Source organism: Acanthochromis polyacanthus, chromosome 19, assembly GCF_021347895.1.
Source record: "Acanthochromis polyacanthus isolate Apoly-LR-REF ecotype Palm Island chromosome 19, KAUST_Apoly_ChrSc, whole genome shotgun sequence".
Classification (NCBI taxonomy): Eukaryota; Metazoa; Chordata; class Actinopteri; family Pomacentridae; genus Acanthochromis; species Acanthochromis polyacanthus.
The window spans coordinates 25,219,505-25,234,897 of NC_067131.1; the positions used below are offsets into that span (position 1 = coordinate 25,219,505).

The following is a 15,393-nucleotide window of genomic DNA, read 5'->3' on the forward strand; positions in this document are numbered from 1 at the left end:
CCTACTCCTCCCTCTCAACGTCATCCATAATGGCACATAAAATAAAATAAAAAAAAGACTTCACAGTCCCCACACACTGAATGTTGTATACTCTGGGTGACCTACAGTAGCTAGTGCTTGATAACAGGATTCTTTTGAGAAATCAGCCATATTTTGTGTGTTTCAGTTGATGCTAGCTTTTCTGCTATCTTGCATTCTGTTATCCTCGATCAAACAGATCCTGTCTCTGTGGTCTCATAAGTCCCTCTGGTGTATTCAAATCCTGCCTGCTGTCGCCCCTGAAACTATCTTCATGCATGCGCAATACTGTCAAAACAATATGTATACACTTGATAAGGACACTGATTATGATCATGATGATAATGGAGATAGAGCCCCTCAAAGGATTATTATTCACTGCTAGACTTAACAGTCACTTCTTTGCCCTTCTCTCCATTTTTCTTTAGCAAAAATGAAAGTCAAGCAGTCTTCCTCCGTAATCTGTGGAAGTCGAAAGTACTTAGAGAATTTTAAAGTGCCGGAAGAATGAATAGGTGTTACGTAGTGTAATGAATAATAAATCACGGTGGTTTCTACATGAAGAAGTAGACCTTGAGAACAGAGAAGCGTCAAACTCCTGCTGTGACAGCTGGCAGCCCACTCCAGCGCTCAGCCTGAATCAGTGGAGCCAATACCAGGCCATCCCTCACAAAGGCACACACACCTAATCTATCCTCTTAAAGTGGGAGCAGCTAGAATCGTATGGTGTCATAGTCGACTGCCGATTGGGCCTGCTAAGACAGGTGGCCGGACCAGATCTACATGAAATAAAGCAGAGACAAACAGAAGGCCGCCAGACATAACAACATGGAGATAAATCGGCGAGGTTCTACCTCTGCTTCAGCCAACACAGATGTAGACTGAGAATATATTGCAGCTGTTAATTCCAGATTGTATATTCAGAAAAACAAACAAAGACCACAGCTGAACCCCACTGGATCACACCTCTTGCAGTGGTGCCTCTCTTTCTTTTTTCAAATGTGTTTTTGGTGTTTTACTTGCCTTCATATCCCTGTAGGATAGCGGTGGTGAGCCTCTGTCATTTCACATAAAAAACAAGCTGTGGTGATGTTCTCATGAAAACCTTTCTTCTAGTTTCTTGTGCTGCAGCTGCCCTGTTTGTTTTTGCATTTTTCTCCTTCTTCTCCCTGTTGTGTTAGTATGACTGAGTGATCTGTAGCCGAGTACTCATCCATGAAGAGATGTTCCTCCTCTTTCCAGCTGTCGACTCGCTACGCTCTTTTACCACTCGCATGTTAAATTCATAAAGCCTCTTACAGGCTGGGATTCAGAGTTTTAGGCCAAGACACACAAACACACACACACACACACACACACACACACACACACACACACACACACACACACACACACACACACACACACACACACACACACACACACACACAGAGAGAGAGAGAGAGAGAGAGACAGAAAGTTCTTTTCTGATATCTCATTCAATCACAATGTAGACAAGCAGAGCCTTGGTAGTTCATTCATCCAGTCAACCCTCGCTGATAGCACGCTCATATTATTGATGAAATTATGTCCCCTTATAAAAAAAGGTGCATGCTGCATAACCATTTGACAGGCTGTTACAAATTGACTTTTGTATTTGCATAGTGATATTAATATTATGCTAATGAATGCGACTTGCACTTTTAAAGCATGTTTTAGGAGTGTTAATTGGCAGTTTGGAAATTATTTGGGCTAGGCATTGTTTAATATTAAAGATATGCCAAATATAGAGCCAAAGATCCTCGGAAACTATTTCCAGCCATCCTGGCATTATCACTGTCACTCCACGGGTGAAACCCAAGGACTTTGTTCAGCCCTTGCCTTCCTCTAGTCTTACCAACTGGTTTAATCCTAAATTACAGTTATCATTTGCAGTGACTTTTTCACTTCTAGCAAGAAAAAACCTGTTAAAATGTACAGCTTTAGGTGCTCATCTCAGCTTGACACTGGTGCTAAACACTCCATTAGCTGCTACTCACATAACACACCCAAGTCACATTTTTGGTGAAACTGAACAGCAGCTTCGTAGCGTTGTCGTTGTGAGCATGTTCTCTTATGTGCAATCTTGCCCGTGGACTCCCAAGAAGAGCCCTGTGTTCAAAGAAAATAAAAACAGTGAATGCGATTGGCCATTCTCACAAACATAGATCATTCAGACTTGTTTTTCATTTAACCAACAAGGTTCTTACTTTTTGAGGTCCAGTGCTTAAAATGACAACTCGTTCAGCTCTGTATTGTGTTGACATGCAGGTCAAGAGTATCCAAGATGCTATCCGGGATAAAAAGTCGAGGTTCAGCTTCATGGGAGAGGAAGTGAGTCTTTGTCCCTCTGTGGGCATCTTTATCACCATGAATCCAGGCTATGCTGGCAGGACTGAGCTTCCTGAGAACCTCAAGGCTCTGTTCAGGTAGGTCAACAAACCTTCAGGAAGCTGTTTGCACTAAAAGCATTTTTTGTCAGCTGAAAAAGCCAATCAATCATTTAACAAATGATTATTGTTGCTGTATATATATTTTTGACCCAGCAGATTTTGGCAAAGAAGATCTGTAACAAATTCACGAAAGGGTCATAAGGTGCTGCTTCTTTCCCTGCAGCCTCATAGCCCATGTTGACCATCCTGACCAATTATCTCTGAGCTATGCACTTTTTACTTACCAATAAATGTTTGCACAGATGATTTTGGGATCTGGTGATACTTTGAAATGGCTTTAAACAACTTTTTTTTTTTTTAACTTTTTACGTCAATCATTTGTTTTTCCACTGTAGCGTTATTGACTGAGTCTAATTCGTGTGTCAAATGGTCCCTGCTTAAACTGTCTCAAAGAAGTCAGCAGCTGTCGTCAATCATAGTCATTCAACTTAGAAAATATGATTACCACAGCTTTATAGATCACCAAAACTGATTCCTCATTTTGCTGTATGTAGATTTTTGACACAGCAGATTTTATTGCATTTTCAGAAAACCTTTAGTAAACCCAAAGAACCACACTGTATGCTTGTTTTTGGGACAAAGACAAGTGTGTCACCATCATAGAAAACCCAGAAGTGTAGGAGTCATTGGAAACTTAAGAGTGCCGTGACATTTATGGTTTTTACAAGTGTATATGGATTTCTGTTCACAGCTGTAATTTCAAATACTGATCAGCTGTAGACTGCTGCAGCTTCCCTGGTAGATCCAAATGAAATGGTCATCCAAGCATTTGTTTTCTTATTAACATTGCGGTTGTCCAAGTCCTCTGGTGCAGACATGAAGAGACTCACGCTTGTTCAGTCGTTGTGCAGCATTTGTAGAATATATATATACTAATTAAACAGTTCTTCTGCTCGTTGATATGATAAAAATGTGATGTTTAGTCACAGTAGTATTTGAACCTCCCCTCCTCTACCGGGCCTGGAAGGTTGAGTAAAAAGTGACAGTGACACAGATAATATTTTATGCAAAACTGAACATTTTTTGACTCTTGGTGACCATAAAGCAAATGCTGCATGTGCAACCCTCAGCGCCGAATAGACGCCAGTGCCTCATCATGCTGCCTGCACTTTTACCAAAAAGTGGGGCTCCCATCACAACTAATTGAAAAAAAGAGCTGCTCAGAGGTTGCAGTTGCTGTTGTTACCCATAGGGAAGGAGATTTTGAAAATGGTAACGCAGATAGTGGAAGCTAAAGAAAAGGAATCATTACATTTAAATTGGTCATTTGATGTTTTGTCCGAAGTGGCAAACACATGAGGCTCAAGCATTCGTTCTGGCAAACAGTCCCACAATCCTAGTTTCAAATCCACCTGAAACAGATACCACACTATTAGAGGACAGAGAGGGAGCAGGTACTCTCTGAAAAGTAGACCCACCTGAAGGGAACGTAGCTGAAGTGAAGCATAATGTATTGGAGACGAGCTGTGTGACTTTCTTAGTTGGGATGGTATTCATATTTAATTGTGATGGATTGTGATTTGAATCAAAGTTTATATTATCCTGGCTTTGGCTGTGTGTGTGTGTGTGCTCTCAAAATAAGGTAAAATGCATGTTTAGTTAAGTGATGCGTTCCAAATGAAATAACATTGATTTATACTGTAATATGATAATGAACTAAGTGCATTTTTATGTTTGCCCCCAGACCTTGCGCCATGGTGGTGCCAGACTTCGAGCTGATCTGTGAAATCATGCTGGTGGCTGAAGGCTTCATTAACGCCCGGGTCCTCGCTAGGAAGTTTATCACTCTCTACACACTGTGCAAAGAGCTGCTGTCCAAACAGGTACTGCCTGCTGCGTTCCGTGGGACACTTCTGATGTGCCGCAAATATTTCCACTTCAAAGCTGAACAACTGACACAATGTTCTTTTCATAATTGAGGCGTTTGATAAAGGAATGACTCAGAGGCAACGCACAAGAGCCAACTTTTTAACTTAAACATCTAAGTGAAGTATGATGTGCATATGAATAGGAAGCTGCAGGGAGTTGGAATGTTATTCCATCTCAAATTTTCTTTAATACCTTTTACTTTGGTCCTATTTTACATGTCATGCCATTATTTTAATTATTTAAAAAAGCCATAAAATCACTCACTGTGCTGACTAATAGCTACAGTGGAGCTCCTCAGCTTAGGTAAGTGATTTTATGAGCCCTCAGTTCTGGATGAATTTCCCATGACCACAGGCCCATTTCGGTGTCATAGCACACTGCTTTCGTTTAATGGCTGTTTTTATGAAGCTCTTGTTCTTCAGACATTTTTTAATATCACCTTGATTATACTTTTTTAGCTTCCACAGAGTTGTTTGCCAGAGTTTCACTGCAAGTTTCCCAACATTAGCAACTTAATAGTAATGAAATTAAATGCTAATGAACAGACTGCTTTTCTAAGCTATATTCACAAGGGCTGAAACTGCAAATCAATGAAACTTGCAGATTCAGAGAACACCATTCACAGCTTAGGCAACTGGTTCATAATGGGGGATCTGATATTACAGAACCTGTGCCGCATTATCCTGTGCTAGATGGCTTTGCCAGTGTCGTGGTTTCTCTCTGATGTCCGTGATGTGCAGGTGAAGGAGAAAAGTCCATGACACTGACTTGCTTAATAATAAGTTTATTATAAGGAAGAACAGCATCGATCAGACAGAGAGACTGTCTGGGAGGATCCGGCCAAATGAATCTCCCCGAACAGTATACGGAGGTCACTTTTATATGTTTTAAACAAGTGGAACCATTGTCACAACATGTGATTTGTATCAGAAGACCAAAAAACAAGCGCCTCATTGATAAACCCTGTGGCAAAATCCATAGGATAATTCCCTAGACACAGGAACTACTAATACAATAATATCTGACATATAGCACATGCCTAGCAACACCAACAACACTTGTCTCAAGTCATGAGAATCACATGTCTAACAGCACATCTGGTCAGATACTACACCAGTAAGAAAACACCAGTGCACTCTAGAAAAATACAGTGAAATATATTAAATGTGACCAGAAAATGCAGGGAGCTGAGATCAGCCTCTGTCAGCTCTAGTTTCATGGCTGTAAAATGGTGTGCAGTAATTCTTTGACTTTAAAGTTTGGCATTGAAGATCACATTTGACATTGAAAATGAGTCTGCACTGAAAGCAAACGCTGGCATTGATGTATTTGACAGAAGATGTACTAGTACTAAAAAAAGTATTGCCACTGACAAATGTTTCACTGAAAAATAAAATGCGGGCAATAAAATGATACACCTTTTCAATGAAGAGATTAATTCGTTCAACCCTGAGCGTGCAATCCTGTTCTCCTTTTTTTGTTTGATAATCTCTAATTCTAGTGTGACTAATTTATGCTGACAGCTTGTTTTCAAGGACAGTACTTTTTGGGTTCACCTCTTGGTCACTGTTTTGGTGCAGATGTGTTGACAGGAGGAGCAAAAATGATTGATTCTGTATGTTCTGCATAGAATTTGCTTCCTCAAACCAGAAGACAGAACAAAACAACAGATAGTCAACGCAAAAAAGAAACACTGGCCTGTCTTAAATTTCCAAGGATAAAAGTACAAAAGTGTAGGTGTCTGACAAGTGTGACAACTTAAAGGAAACATTACAAATTCAGTTCTTCATTTCTGCCAAAGGGCTCCACTGTGATTAAAGTGAGGATCCAGTTTGCCGCTCTGAGGAGCAGAGATTTTAAGACTTACTGATGCAGCTCCATTGTGCAGGAAACCCAGTTTTTTTTCCTGCATTTGGTGTAATGTTCATTCATGTTATAGTCCAGTCCTGAAGAAAATCACTTTTGACGTCTTCATTATTTACGTTGACATTATTTTCACATGGTGCATATTCCTATAATAATTAGTTTACATTAAATTGACATGATACAAACAGTGGGAGTGGTGGTAGAAGTGCTCTCACTTAGGGCTCATACCTCATTTTTGCCTCAGTGCTCTTTGCCGAGTTCATCCATCCATGCTGTACATGGCAGCTTCATTATTTCCCCAGACATCCAGATACCAACCAGTATTCTAGAGCTGACGCTATTGTTTGGCAATTGTCTGTGTTTTCACATCATCCGACGGTATTGTCATTATGAGCGATTGTCTATAGACGATTTTAAAATACAGACAATCTCACGGCACAGCTGCTGTCATTGGCCTGCATTGTGCTTCATTTCAACAGACAATGTGGTGATCATAAAGTGATAAGTTTATCTGCAGCAACAGCTTGCCTCGGGTCACACGTGTCTTACATTCCTGATGGAGTCACACGCATCAGCTTGAATCAAGCAGTAGCAGCTGGCATAAGGAGATTGGAGATATGGGCTTTTTGTCACATTGTACAGCACTTTGTCAGGATTTATAGATAGAGAAAGGATCACTTTAATTTCATGAGCAGAGTCACTTTTGTTGATTAACAGTGGTCGCCAATCGAATCAGTGATAAACAACTGATTGCCTGTTGTTAAAAGCTTAGCTGACAGTTGAACTGATCAACAAAACATGAAGCAGCAACAGATCTGATCAGCAACTGTCTTAGAAAAGCAATGACCAAATATCTCTGATTCTAGTTCCTCCAAAGTCAATTGCTGCTTTTTGCTGAACCAGTCAAAGGACATAACACAGTCACATAGTGCACGACCAGTGTGACTAAACACACCAGTCACACACACAAACGCAACACACAGAGCGAATAAAACAAATGGAGTATTCACTGAAGGTGCTGCACTGTTTACAAAGAAACTAAATTCAACTGTTCAGCCACTAGCTCAAACTTTAAGGTTGTCCGGGTGGGTACTGAACAGGCCCCTAAAACTAGATCATTAATGGAGTCAAGTGGATTCCCCGTGTGTTAAAATGAATCTCCTGACTGTGATCAGTTGTTACTTTAGTTAATTGATGCCATTTCCTGAACACATTTGCAGTTAATAAAAGTACATATCGATGTGGAGAAAGTTGTGTGAGTAGCGTTTTTGGAGGGTTTTCTGGGGCCCTGAGAGTGGGTGATCCTCCCTGAGGTGGAAATGTATTTCCTACTGCTACTAATAGAAAGAAATATCATTCGTTACAGGAGAAATATTTTCAAAATATAATATTGATGTAAGAAGTTACTTTAAAAGCCATTGAGCTTGCTCCAGCCAACCAGATAAGTTTTATTTTCCCATAAGACTCACTATTCTAGAGAAACTATACAAAGCTTGAAATGTTAAAGGAAATGAATGACTGGTTAAGTTTTTGTTTCTTTTTGTTTACATATTTGAATGTGGGCATGTGTAATGAATGTTTAGCCTTATTTTTCCTTATTTTGTTATTCATTATAAAATTACAGTCCCACTAACACTGTACTGATACTTCAGTGTGAGGTGAAAGCATGTTTTACATTTTATGAATGCATTTCTAATGTATAAATGCAATACTGATGACCGCTTCAGATGAGTTCTGAGAAAAAATATGGATATTATCGGCTACAAGCTGGTTGACATTTTTTCTGATGCTGCTGTCAATATCAAGTCAATAAGTTTCATATTGAGGCTTGTTGTTTCTACAAATGTGATTTGGTTAAATATGATACTTAGCCATAGTAAAAGCATAGCAACTTTACCTTCATATTTAAGCTTCCTGATTAAGTACGTGTTACCAGTTTAGTTCAGTGAAAGCACTGTGGCTCAACAACTTTTGTTTTAAATGTGCTGTATAAATAATGATGGACTTAACTCACTTTGTTTTTGTTTTTTTGTCTTCTAATTTGAATTGGTTAAATACGACTGTGCCAGTTAGGTTGTGAAGATATCAACAGATAAAACGGACTGTGAAAACACGCGTATTTTCTTCCCAGTTCACTGAAATGTCTCTGGCCTTCACTGCAGGATCACTATGACTGGGGCCTTCGAGCCATAAAGTCAGTGCTGGTGGTGGCTGGCTCTTTGAAGAGAGGAGACCCCGACCGAGCTGAGGACCAGGTACTAATGCGAGCTCTGAGAGACTTCAACATCCCAAAGATCGTGACCGATGACATGCCCGTGTTCATGGGGCTGGTAGGAGACCTTTTTCCTGCCTTGGATGTCCCCAGGAAGCGAGACCTGGACTTTGAGAAGCATGTGAAGAAGTCTATTCTGGACTTGAAGTTACAGGCCGAGGACAATTTTCTACTCAAGGTACAGTAAACCGGATAGTCCTCATGCTTGTTTGCTGTAGTTTATTGCATTGAATTTTGACTACAGATGAACAAAATGACGGTCCCATGCGAGTGTACATCATTCGCTAAGCCCCGGACGAAGGCAAACATAGTCACAAGGTGTCTGAGAGGGTAAAACAGAGTCCCCAAATGGTGGCTTCATCTTTAACAATTTGGACAGATATTACAGTTGTACCACTGATTTAGATTTGTCTTAGTTCTTTCCAAAAGCTATTTACCGCATGTCATAATGTTCCGCTGGAAAATTCACATTAGTGTCAAACTAGTCTGCAGCATCTGGATGAATTGGGCAAATATTGCTGAAAGCCAGTGGCTGCGATGAGAGTTCAGGTGCCCGAGCTAATGACCTAATTCTAGTCATTATATTACATACTGATACACACACGCACACACACACGCACAATAGAAGCCGTTATATGTCAGAGACAGATGTACAGAGGACCAGGGGAAATAAGTGCAATCTGCCTCAGGTCAAATAGACACGGGAACCACATAATAACACTCCATCAATGGAGGCTGGCGCTGCACCATGCCACTTAACCCTGACATTGTGAGAGACAGCCACAGAAATAAACAAAGAGAAGGAGAAACAGAGAGGGAGCGGGAGAGAGAATGGCGGAGCGGTCAATAACAACCATCCACCCCCAGAGCCTGAACTTTTACTGTCTTTGTTTGTGCAGCCAACCTTTTGATTTCAGACAACGAGGAGAAGGGGTGGGGGAGCGAGAGGAGCTGCATACCTTTAGCGTTAGCCTGTGCTAGCATTAGTCCCCCCCCACATCAAATCTGTAATCAGCCAGGGCCTTTGAGAGTGTAAAGCCGCCTGCGCTCCGACTGAATGGATGGGGAGAAGGAGTGGCGAAGAGCCCGGTCGATGGCATCGATTGGGCTCGCCATCTGTATTTTTGAGCGGAAGTGTAGAGGAATTCTGTCTTTCTTCCTTTTCCCTCTGTTATTCTTTGTTACACACTCTGCGGTGTCACCTCACATACCCACATTGAAAATGTTACACCACAAATCAAGGCAATTTTTACAGTGCTTTCATTCACCTTCAAAATTGTAAAACCAAAAAAAGATTCTAGAGTAGCTGTGGCAAAAGAAAGGCGTATCATTTCCACGTTTCTATTATTTATTCAGTTATTCAGACATTCCAGTTAGTAGAAGATTTTTATTTTCAGTAGACCATTGTATTTTAATGCAGACCACTGGGGAAACATCCATCTCAGATAAACAGAGGATGAGAAGAATGTAGGGTCTTGGAACAAATTAGAAGAAAGTGGAAGAAGATCACACCCCAGTCATGGTTAAAAAGAAAGTATAGATTAAAAATTGGAGAAGCCAAAATGTTGAGAATGCTTGAAAAAAATGGGTGATGGGAATTTATGCTACTGTATAGAACTACGATTGCTGCAAACCAGATTCAACTCTCTTTAAAATGCACAGTAAACTACACATATATCATACTATGTAAATGTTTTATGCACTAAAGAATACTGAAGATCCTTTGAAAAATAATGTAATAAATACCTTTTATTTACATACAAATGCACTTATAAAAACTTAAACCAAATCAGAACCAAATAATTTGCTTTTAACCCTCTGAACCCTTTGTCAGATTTTGAAATCTTTTAAAAAATGCCACAATGATACCATTTCTCAGAGCCAAACACTGTGAAACCAGAGAGAATTATCAGATTTTCAAAGTCCTTGTAAAAAATAATGCTGGAACTAACAAAATCTTTGTGTGATTTGATATATGAAATTGTGATATTTCATGAAAGCCACATTATTCTGCCTTGTTTCTGTCTCCAAAAAATCAGTTCTCTTCAGAAGAAAGCCAAATTCAAACTGTATGTAGTAAAATATTGTGTGTAGAACAATCTGCTATTTTTTAAACACTATTGGTAGCATCCGGTGGCATTATGTAAAAAAAAAAAAAAAAAAAGCTGTTTCCATTGAAGTGTAGGAGTTAGGATATTGCAATGAAAAAATAACTTGCGGAGTGTATAATATGACAGGACCAAAATCCACCTACATTCTGTTTTGGGGTCAAAGGATGGTTAAAAGTTATATATATAAATAGCCTTCCTCTAATTTGCAACAATTTTAGCAACAAGAAGTACGAGACAAGACGTATTTCATCACTCATGTATAGATTTACTCTTTTTAAAGGTTATATAGATTCCCAGAGGGTTAATGCTTTGTTGCATGAGATAGCAGAACTGGGCTCAGGGAGAGCAGTTATCTGCCTTGACTGGTTGGGGACAGAGACAAGGATGCCAGAGAGAAGCAAACGACACATAAGGGTCCATCCTGACCTTTATAAAATGTATACTTCATTTTGTGATTGGTTTTCTGCTCCTTTGGATTAAAGCAACAGTCCATCATATTACCTCCTTTTCGAAGTGGTAAAATGTCACCTGATGAAGCTCATCCTTGTACATATACATGATCCAGCGTTCATATAATAGTCTACATTTCCTATCATTATTATGTATCAATGAATTCTCCCTGATTTAATATTGATCACTTTTGGTCTCCATCAAGGAAGGCTTTATTCAACTCTTGACTAATTTGTTGCATGCCGCTATAATTTCCTGTGTAAAATAGGTGGAGTGGCCCTTTAATTATGCAAACACAGAATACTGTGGGTGCACATATCTGTCTTTCCAGAAGACCACTGCTGTCATTTATTGTGTTCTGTAAACAGTGCTCAGAGCTGCTGTGCTGCACTGCCGTGCATCACACTACCCTGTCATTCTGCATCAAATTATACTCACCATAGGCAAGAATATTAAGGATGAGATCAAATGGACAGAGTGCCGCAGTGTACATGAAATGCAGCGTTATTGTGGAGGAGTTCTTTGTTTGAAATCCATTTTGTGAGTCTACTCTGTGTGATACACAATGAAGAACTGAAAATGTTGCATTCTGTGTGTGTTAGGTGGTGCAGCTGGAGGAGCTGCTGGCAGTGCGTCACTCGGTGTTTGTGATAGGAAACGCAGGCACTGGGAAGAGTCAGGTGATGAGGTCACTCCAAAGGACCTATCAGAACATGAATTTGCGGCCTGTGTGGGCAGACCTTAACCCAAAGGCTGTAACCAATGATGAACTTTTTGGCATCATCAACCCAGCAACCAGAGAGTGGAAAGATGGTGATTGCTGACTCCTTCAGATATGGTATTTTATCAGTGTAAAGGGTTTAATGAGCTGTTTCTAACATCCATAATGTGAACTCTTCTTCCTACAGGCCTGTTCTCCAATATAATGCGTGAATTGGCCAACATCAGTCACAACGGGCCTAAGTGGATTGTTCTGGATGGAGACATTGACCCAATGTGGATTGAATCACTCAACACAGTCATGGATGACAACAAGGTGTGAGCAAATTGTGTGTGTGTGTGTGTGTGTGTGTGTGTGTGTGTGTGTGTGTGTGTGTGTGTGTGTGTGTGTGTGTGTGTGTGTGTGTGTGTGTGTGTGTGTACTTGTTTCTGCTATACCGGTGGGGACTTTGACCTGACTATTTGCTATAAAGGTGGGGACTTGTCTTACGGTGGGGACCTAAAATGAGGTCCCCACGGGTGGCAACACCGTTTTCTTGGCCATATTGTTGTTAATAAAAAATGTAAAAGTGCAAAAACGTTTGTTTAGGGTTAGGCATTGATTTGGTGATGGTTAAGGTTAGGGTTAGGGTAAGGGTTAGGAGTTAGATATGAATGGGAGTCAATGGTAAGTCCCCACCGGTATAGAAAAACAAACGTGTGTGTGTGTGTGTGTGTGTGTGTGTGTGTGTGTGTGTGTGTGTGTGTGTGTGTGTGTGTGTGTGTGTGTGTGTGTGTGTGTGTGTGTGTGTGTGTGTGTGTGTGTGTGTGTGTGTGTGTGTGTGAATAAGTTGAGTATTTTATTCAGTATCAGAAAGAAATTTTTACTCTCTGTTGCTCACTAACTGAGCATTCAGATAAAACAAAGTGAAATGTGATTGACTCATCACTGTTGTGAGTGAGTAGTAAACTATGTGCACTCACTCTCTGGATGAGAGAATAAATGGCACATGATGTGTGCACATAATGCTAAGAATAATGAAAATAGCTGAGGATAGCAGATGATATAATAGGAACACATTCTTTTTCAGTCCTATCTATGCAGACTATATGTAAATATGTTCCCTCCTTTTGCTAGGTGCTGACTCTGGCCAGTAACGAGCGGATCCCTCTGAACCAGACCATGAGGCTGGTGTTTGAGATTAGCCACCTCCGCACTGCTACCCCTGCTACTGTGTCCAGAGCAGGTAGTTTTTGTTTTTGTTCTTTCCTTTCTTTGCCTCTCCTTTTTCTTGATGATATTCATCAGAACATGTCCAAAAACCCAAATTATTTGGATTTCATTAGCTTATGAATTAGCACCACTGAACGACAATACCAGCTTTGTTACGCTCTATTATAATCTGTCTTGTAGATGGATCTTAAAACTGCACCAGTTACTTTTTTTAGATTACCAGTGGATGACTTGGTGTGTATTATGAAAGACATCACTCATGGTGACAAACCCACAGAGAATTATTACCCAATACGGCAGTTCCTCTCGGCTATACAGAGATTTTCAGCATGTCTCAGTTCACTGTTTTGATTTTACAGCTCACAGGTTTTTTGTTACCATTTGATCTCACAGCTCTCAGCAGTGCAATTTCCACCTGTGGCAAGTGAACAACCTATGACAGACCTATGGTTCTCTCCATCACCAACACAGACAAAGTTAAGGCGCTGCCTTCTGAACATAGGAGAGCATCAGCAGCTACAGACATTGTAGAGACCAACATATTATTTTTGTCATTGTCATGTTGCTCTATCTGCTTGAGGTGTGAATAGGCACATTGCTGTTGCACTAATGGTGGCAGAATCAACACTGTGGTGTGCACATGCACAGTAATCACCGAAAGTGTGACATGAAGTTAGAAAAAAATCAGTTCAAGCGCATCACATTGCTTTTGCTGCTTAATACAAAAGGAATACTTGCATGGTTCTAATTTTTACGCATATTCTACAAGAGATGTCTGTCTGATTGCACATAAGTTGATCTGATTTAAGTGTTCTGGGATACACTCAAGTTTGTTGATATGAACACTGCACACATGCACAGTAACATGAGCTAGGAACAGGACAAAAATTCTGAAAAGGAAGATAAATGAATATCTCAAGTTGTAATATTGACATTTAAAGTGGGCTGCTCATAGAAACAGCTCATGTAGAAAATGATTGACTTCAGCTTGGCTAAATCTGAACAAAATTTTGATATAATTTTTGGTTACACAGCTGTCTGAGCTGCTGCGCTGCAGTAACTAAAAGGAGATTAGAGGCGTCTCAGGGCACAGCCACCGAGCTACTTTCTACTGTTGCCTAAATGGGACGTCTTTAGATAACATCAGTAATTGCAGAGTGTATCGATAGGCAAATGTTTAGCAGGCGGCGAATTTTGGGTGCCATTTGAAATATTTATTGATTCTGCACTGGATTCAGGTGAAGATTATTTGAAGTCGTATTGTGATACAGATTTGTATTTTAACTGGAATGTAGCACATTCATTGAAGTGAAAACAGCAAAAATAAGATTTTGTCTGTAAAATCAATGAATAGTTGTGATAAATTGGCTAATTGTTATCTCAGTATTGATCAAAAATAGTCATGATTATTTTTCGCCAGTTTGGAAATATTTTTCCGACATCAAGGATGATGTTGACCAAAAACAGGCATTCTGTTGACAGTGTCTTACAGTTGTTGCCACTACACCAGGCTGCATAATTAATGTTTGACCATTCAAATTATCACCAAAAATGCTCTGTCTGGTTGGTAAGATACGTCTGAATGCCACTTAAAGCTAAAACAACTATTTTGGGTGACTTTGCCAGTGTTATACTGTTGGGGCATTTTAAGATTGAACAAATGATAAAATTAAATAAATAGGATGTGTGAAACAAATTTAAGAGCTAAAAAAGATAAGATCGGAAGACCTAACATATCAACTGAAGTTAGGAGTACACTGAATAATCCCGTGGAAAGCAGCAACCCAACTGAAGCCTATGGAGCCCATATAAGGCATGAGACCGGAAGTTCATGCCCTCTCTACTGAACATCTGCACTCATGAGTTGAAACCTAGGGCACGCTGAGCCAAGCAGAAATAATGATAACCGAGCAGAAATAAAAAAGAGGAGGTGGTCTAACTGTTGGTAAGATTACATCATATACATTTTGATTGGGTCTTAAGATGATGGGTTGTGGATTCTTGAACAGAAGGAGAGTTTAAGAGACGGTATATAAGACCATGTCACGTTTTGTGTAGTCAGTTAAAATCTCGAGATTTCGCTCATGTTTGTTCTTACAGCCTCTGTATTGAATAAACATTATTCGCATCAGATTCTGAAGACTGCTTGAAGGCTCATTCTTGAGAACTTCTGGAAGACTCCAACTTTTGATGCAGAATTGATTTTTGATGATGTGTGCGACAAAGCTGCCTGATCATCACTGGCCCTTAGCAGGCAATTTAATATATATGAGAAAGGTTCTTAAAGTCTTACAGTTGGAAAACATATCTTAAAAGCACATAGTACATAGTTGTTCACCCCTACAAAATCACTATTTTCATTCTGTAATTATTCATTCTTTTCAAATAGAAGGTTGTTCAAGT

The 15,393-nt window shown here is 39.9% G+C and overlaps 1 protein-coding gene across 1 annotated transcript in view; it reads left to right on the forward strand.

Moving 5' to 3' along the window:
* dnah9 (dynein, axonemal, heavy chain 9) overlaps positions 1-15,393 on the forward strand; it is a 213,947-nt gene that overhangs the window by 67,781 nt on the left and 130,773 nt on the right. The window contains exons 35-40 of the mRNA XM_051939132.1: positions 2,308-2,465; positions 4,174-4,312; positions 8,387-8,674; positions 11,660-11,870; positions 11,966-12,093; positions 12,895-13,003. Coding sequence (XP_051795092.1) covers positions 2,308-2,465; positions 4,174-4,312; positions 8,387-8,674; positions 11,660-11,870; positions 11,966-12,093; positions 12,895-13,003 — 1,033 coding nt within the window. The remainder of the gene's footprint in view (positions 1-2,307; positions 2,466-4,173; positions 4,313-8,386; positions 8,675-11,659; positions 11,871-11,965; positions 12,094-12,894; positions 13,004-15,393) is intronic.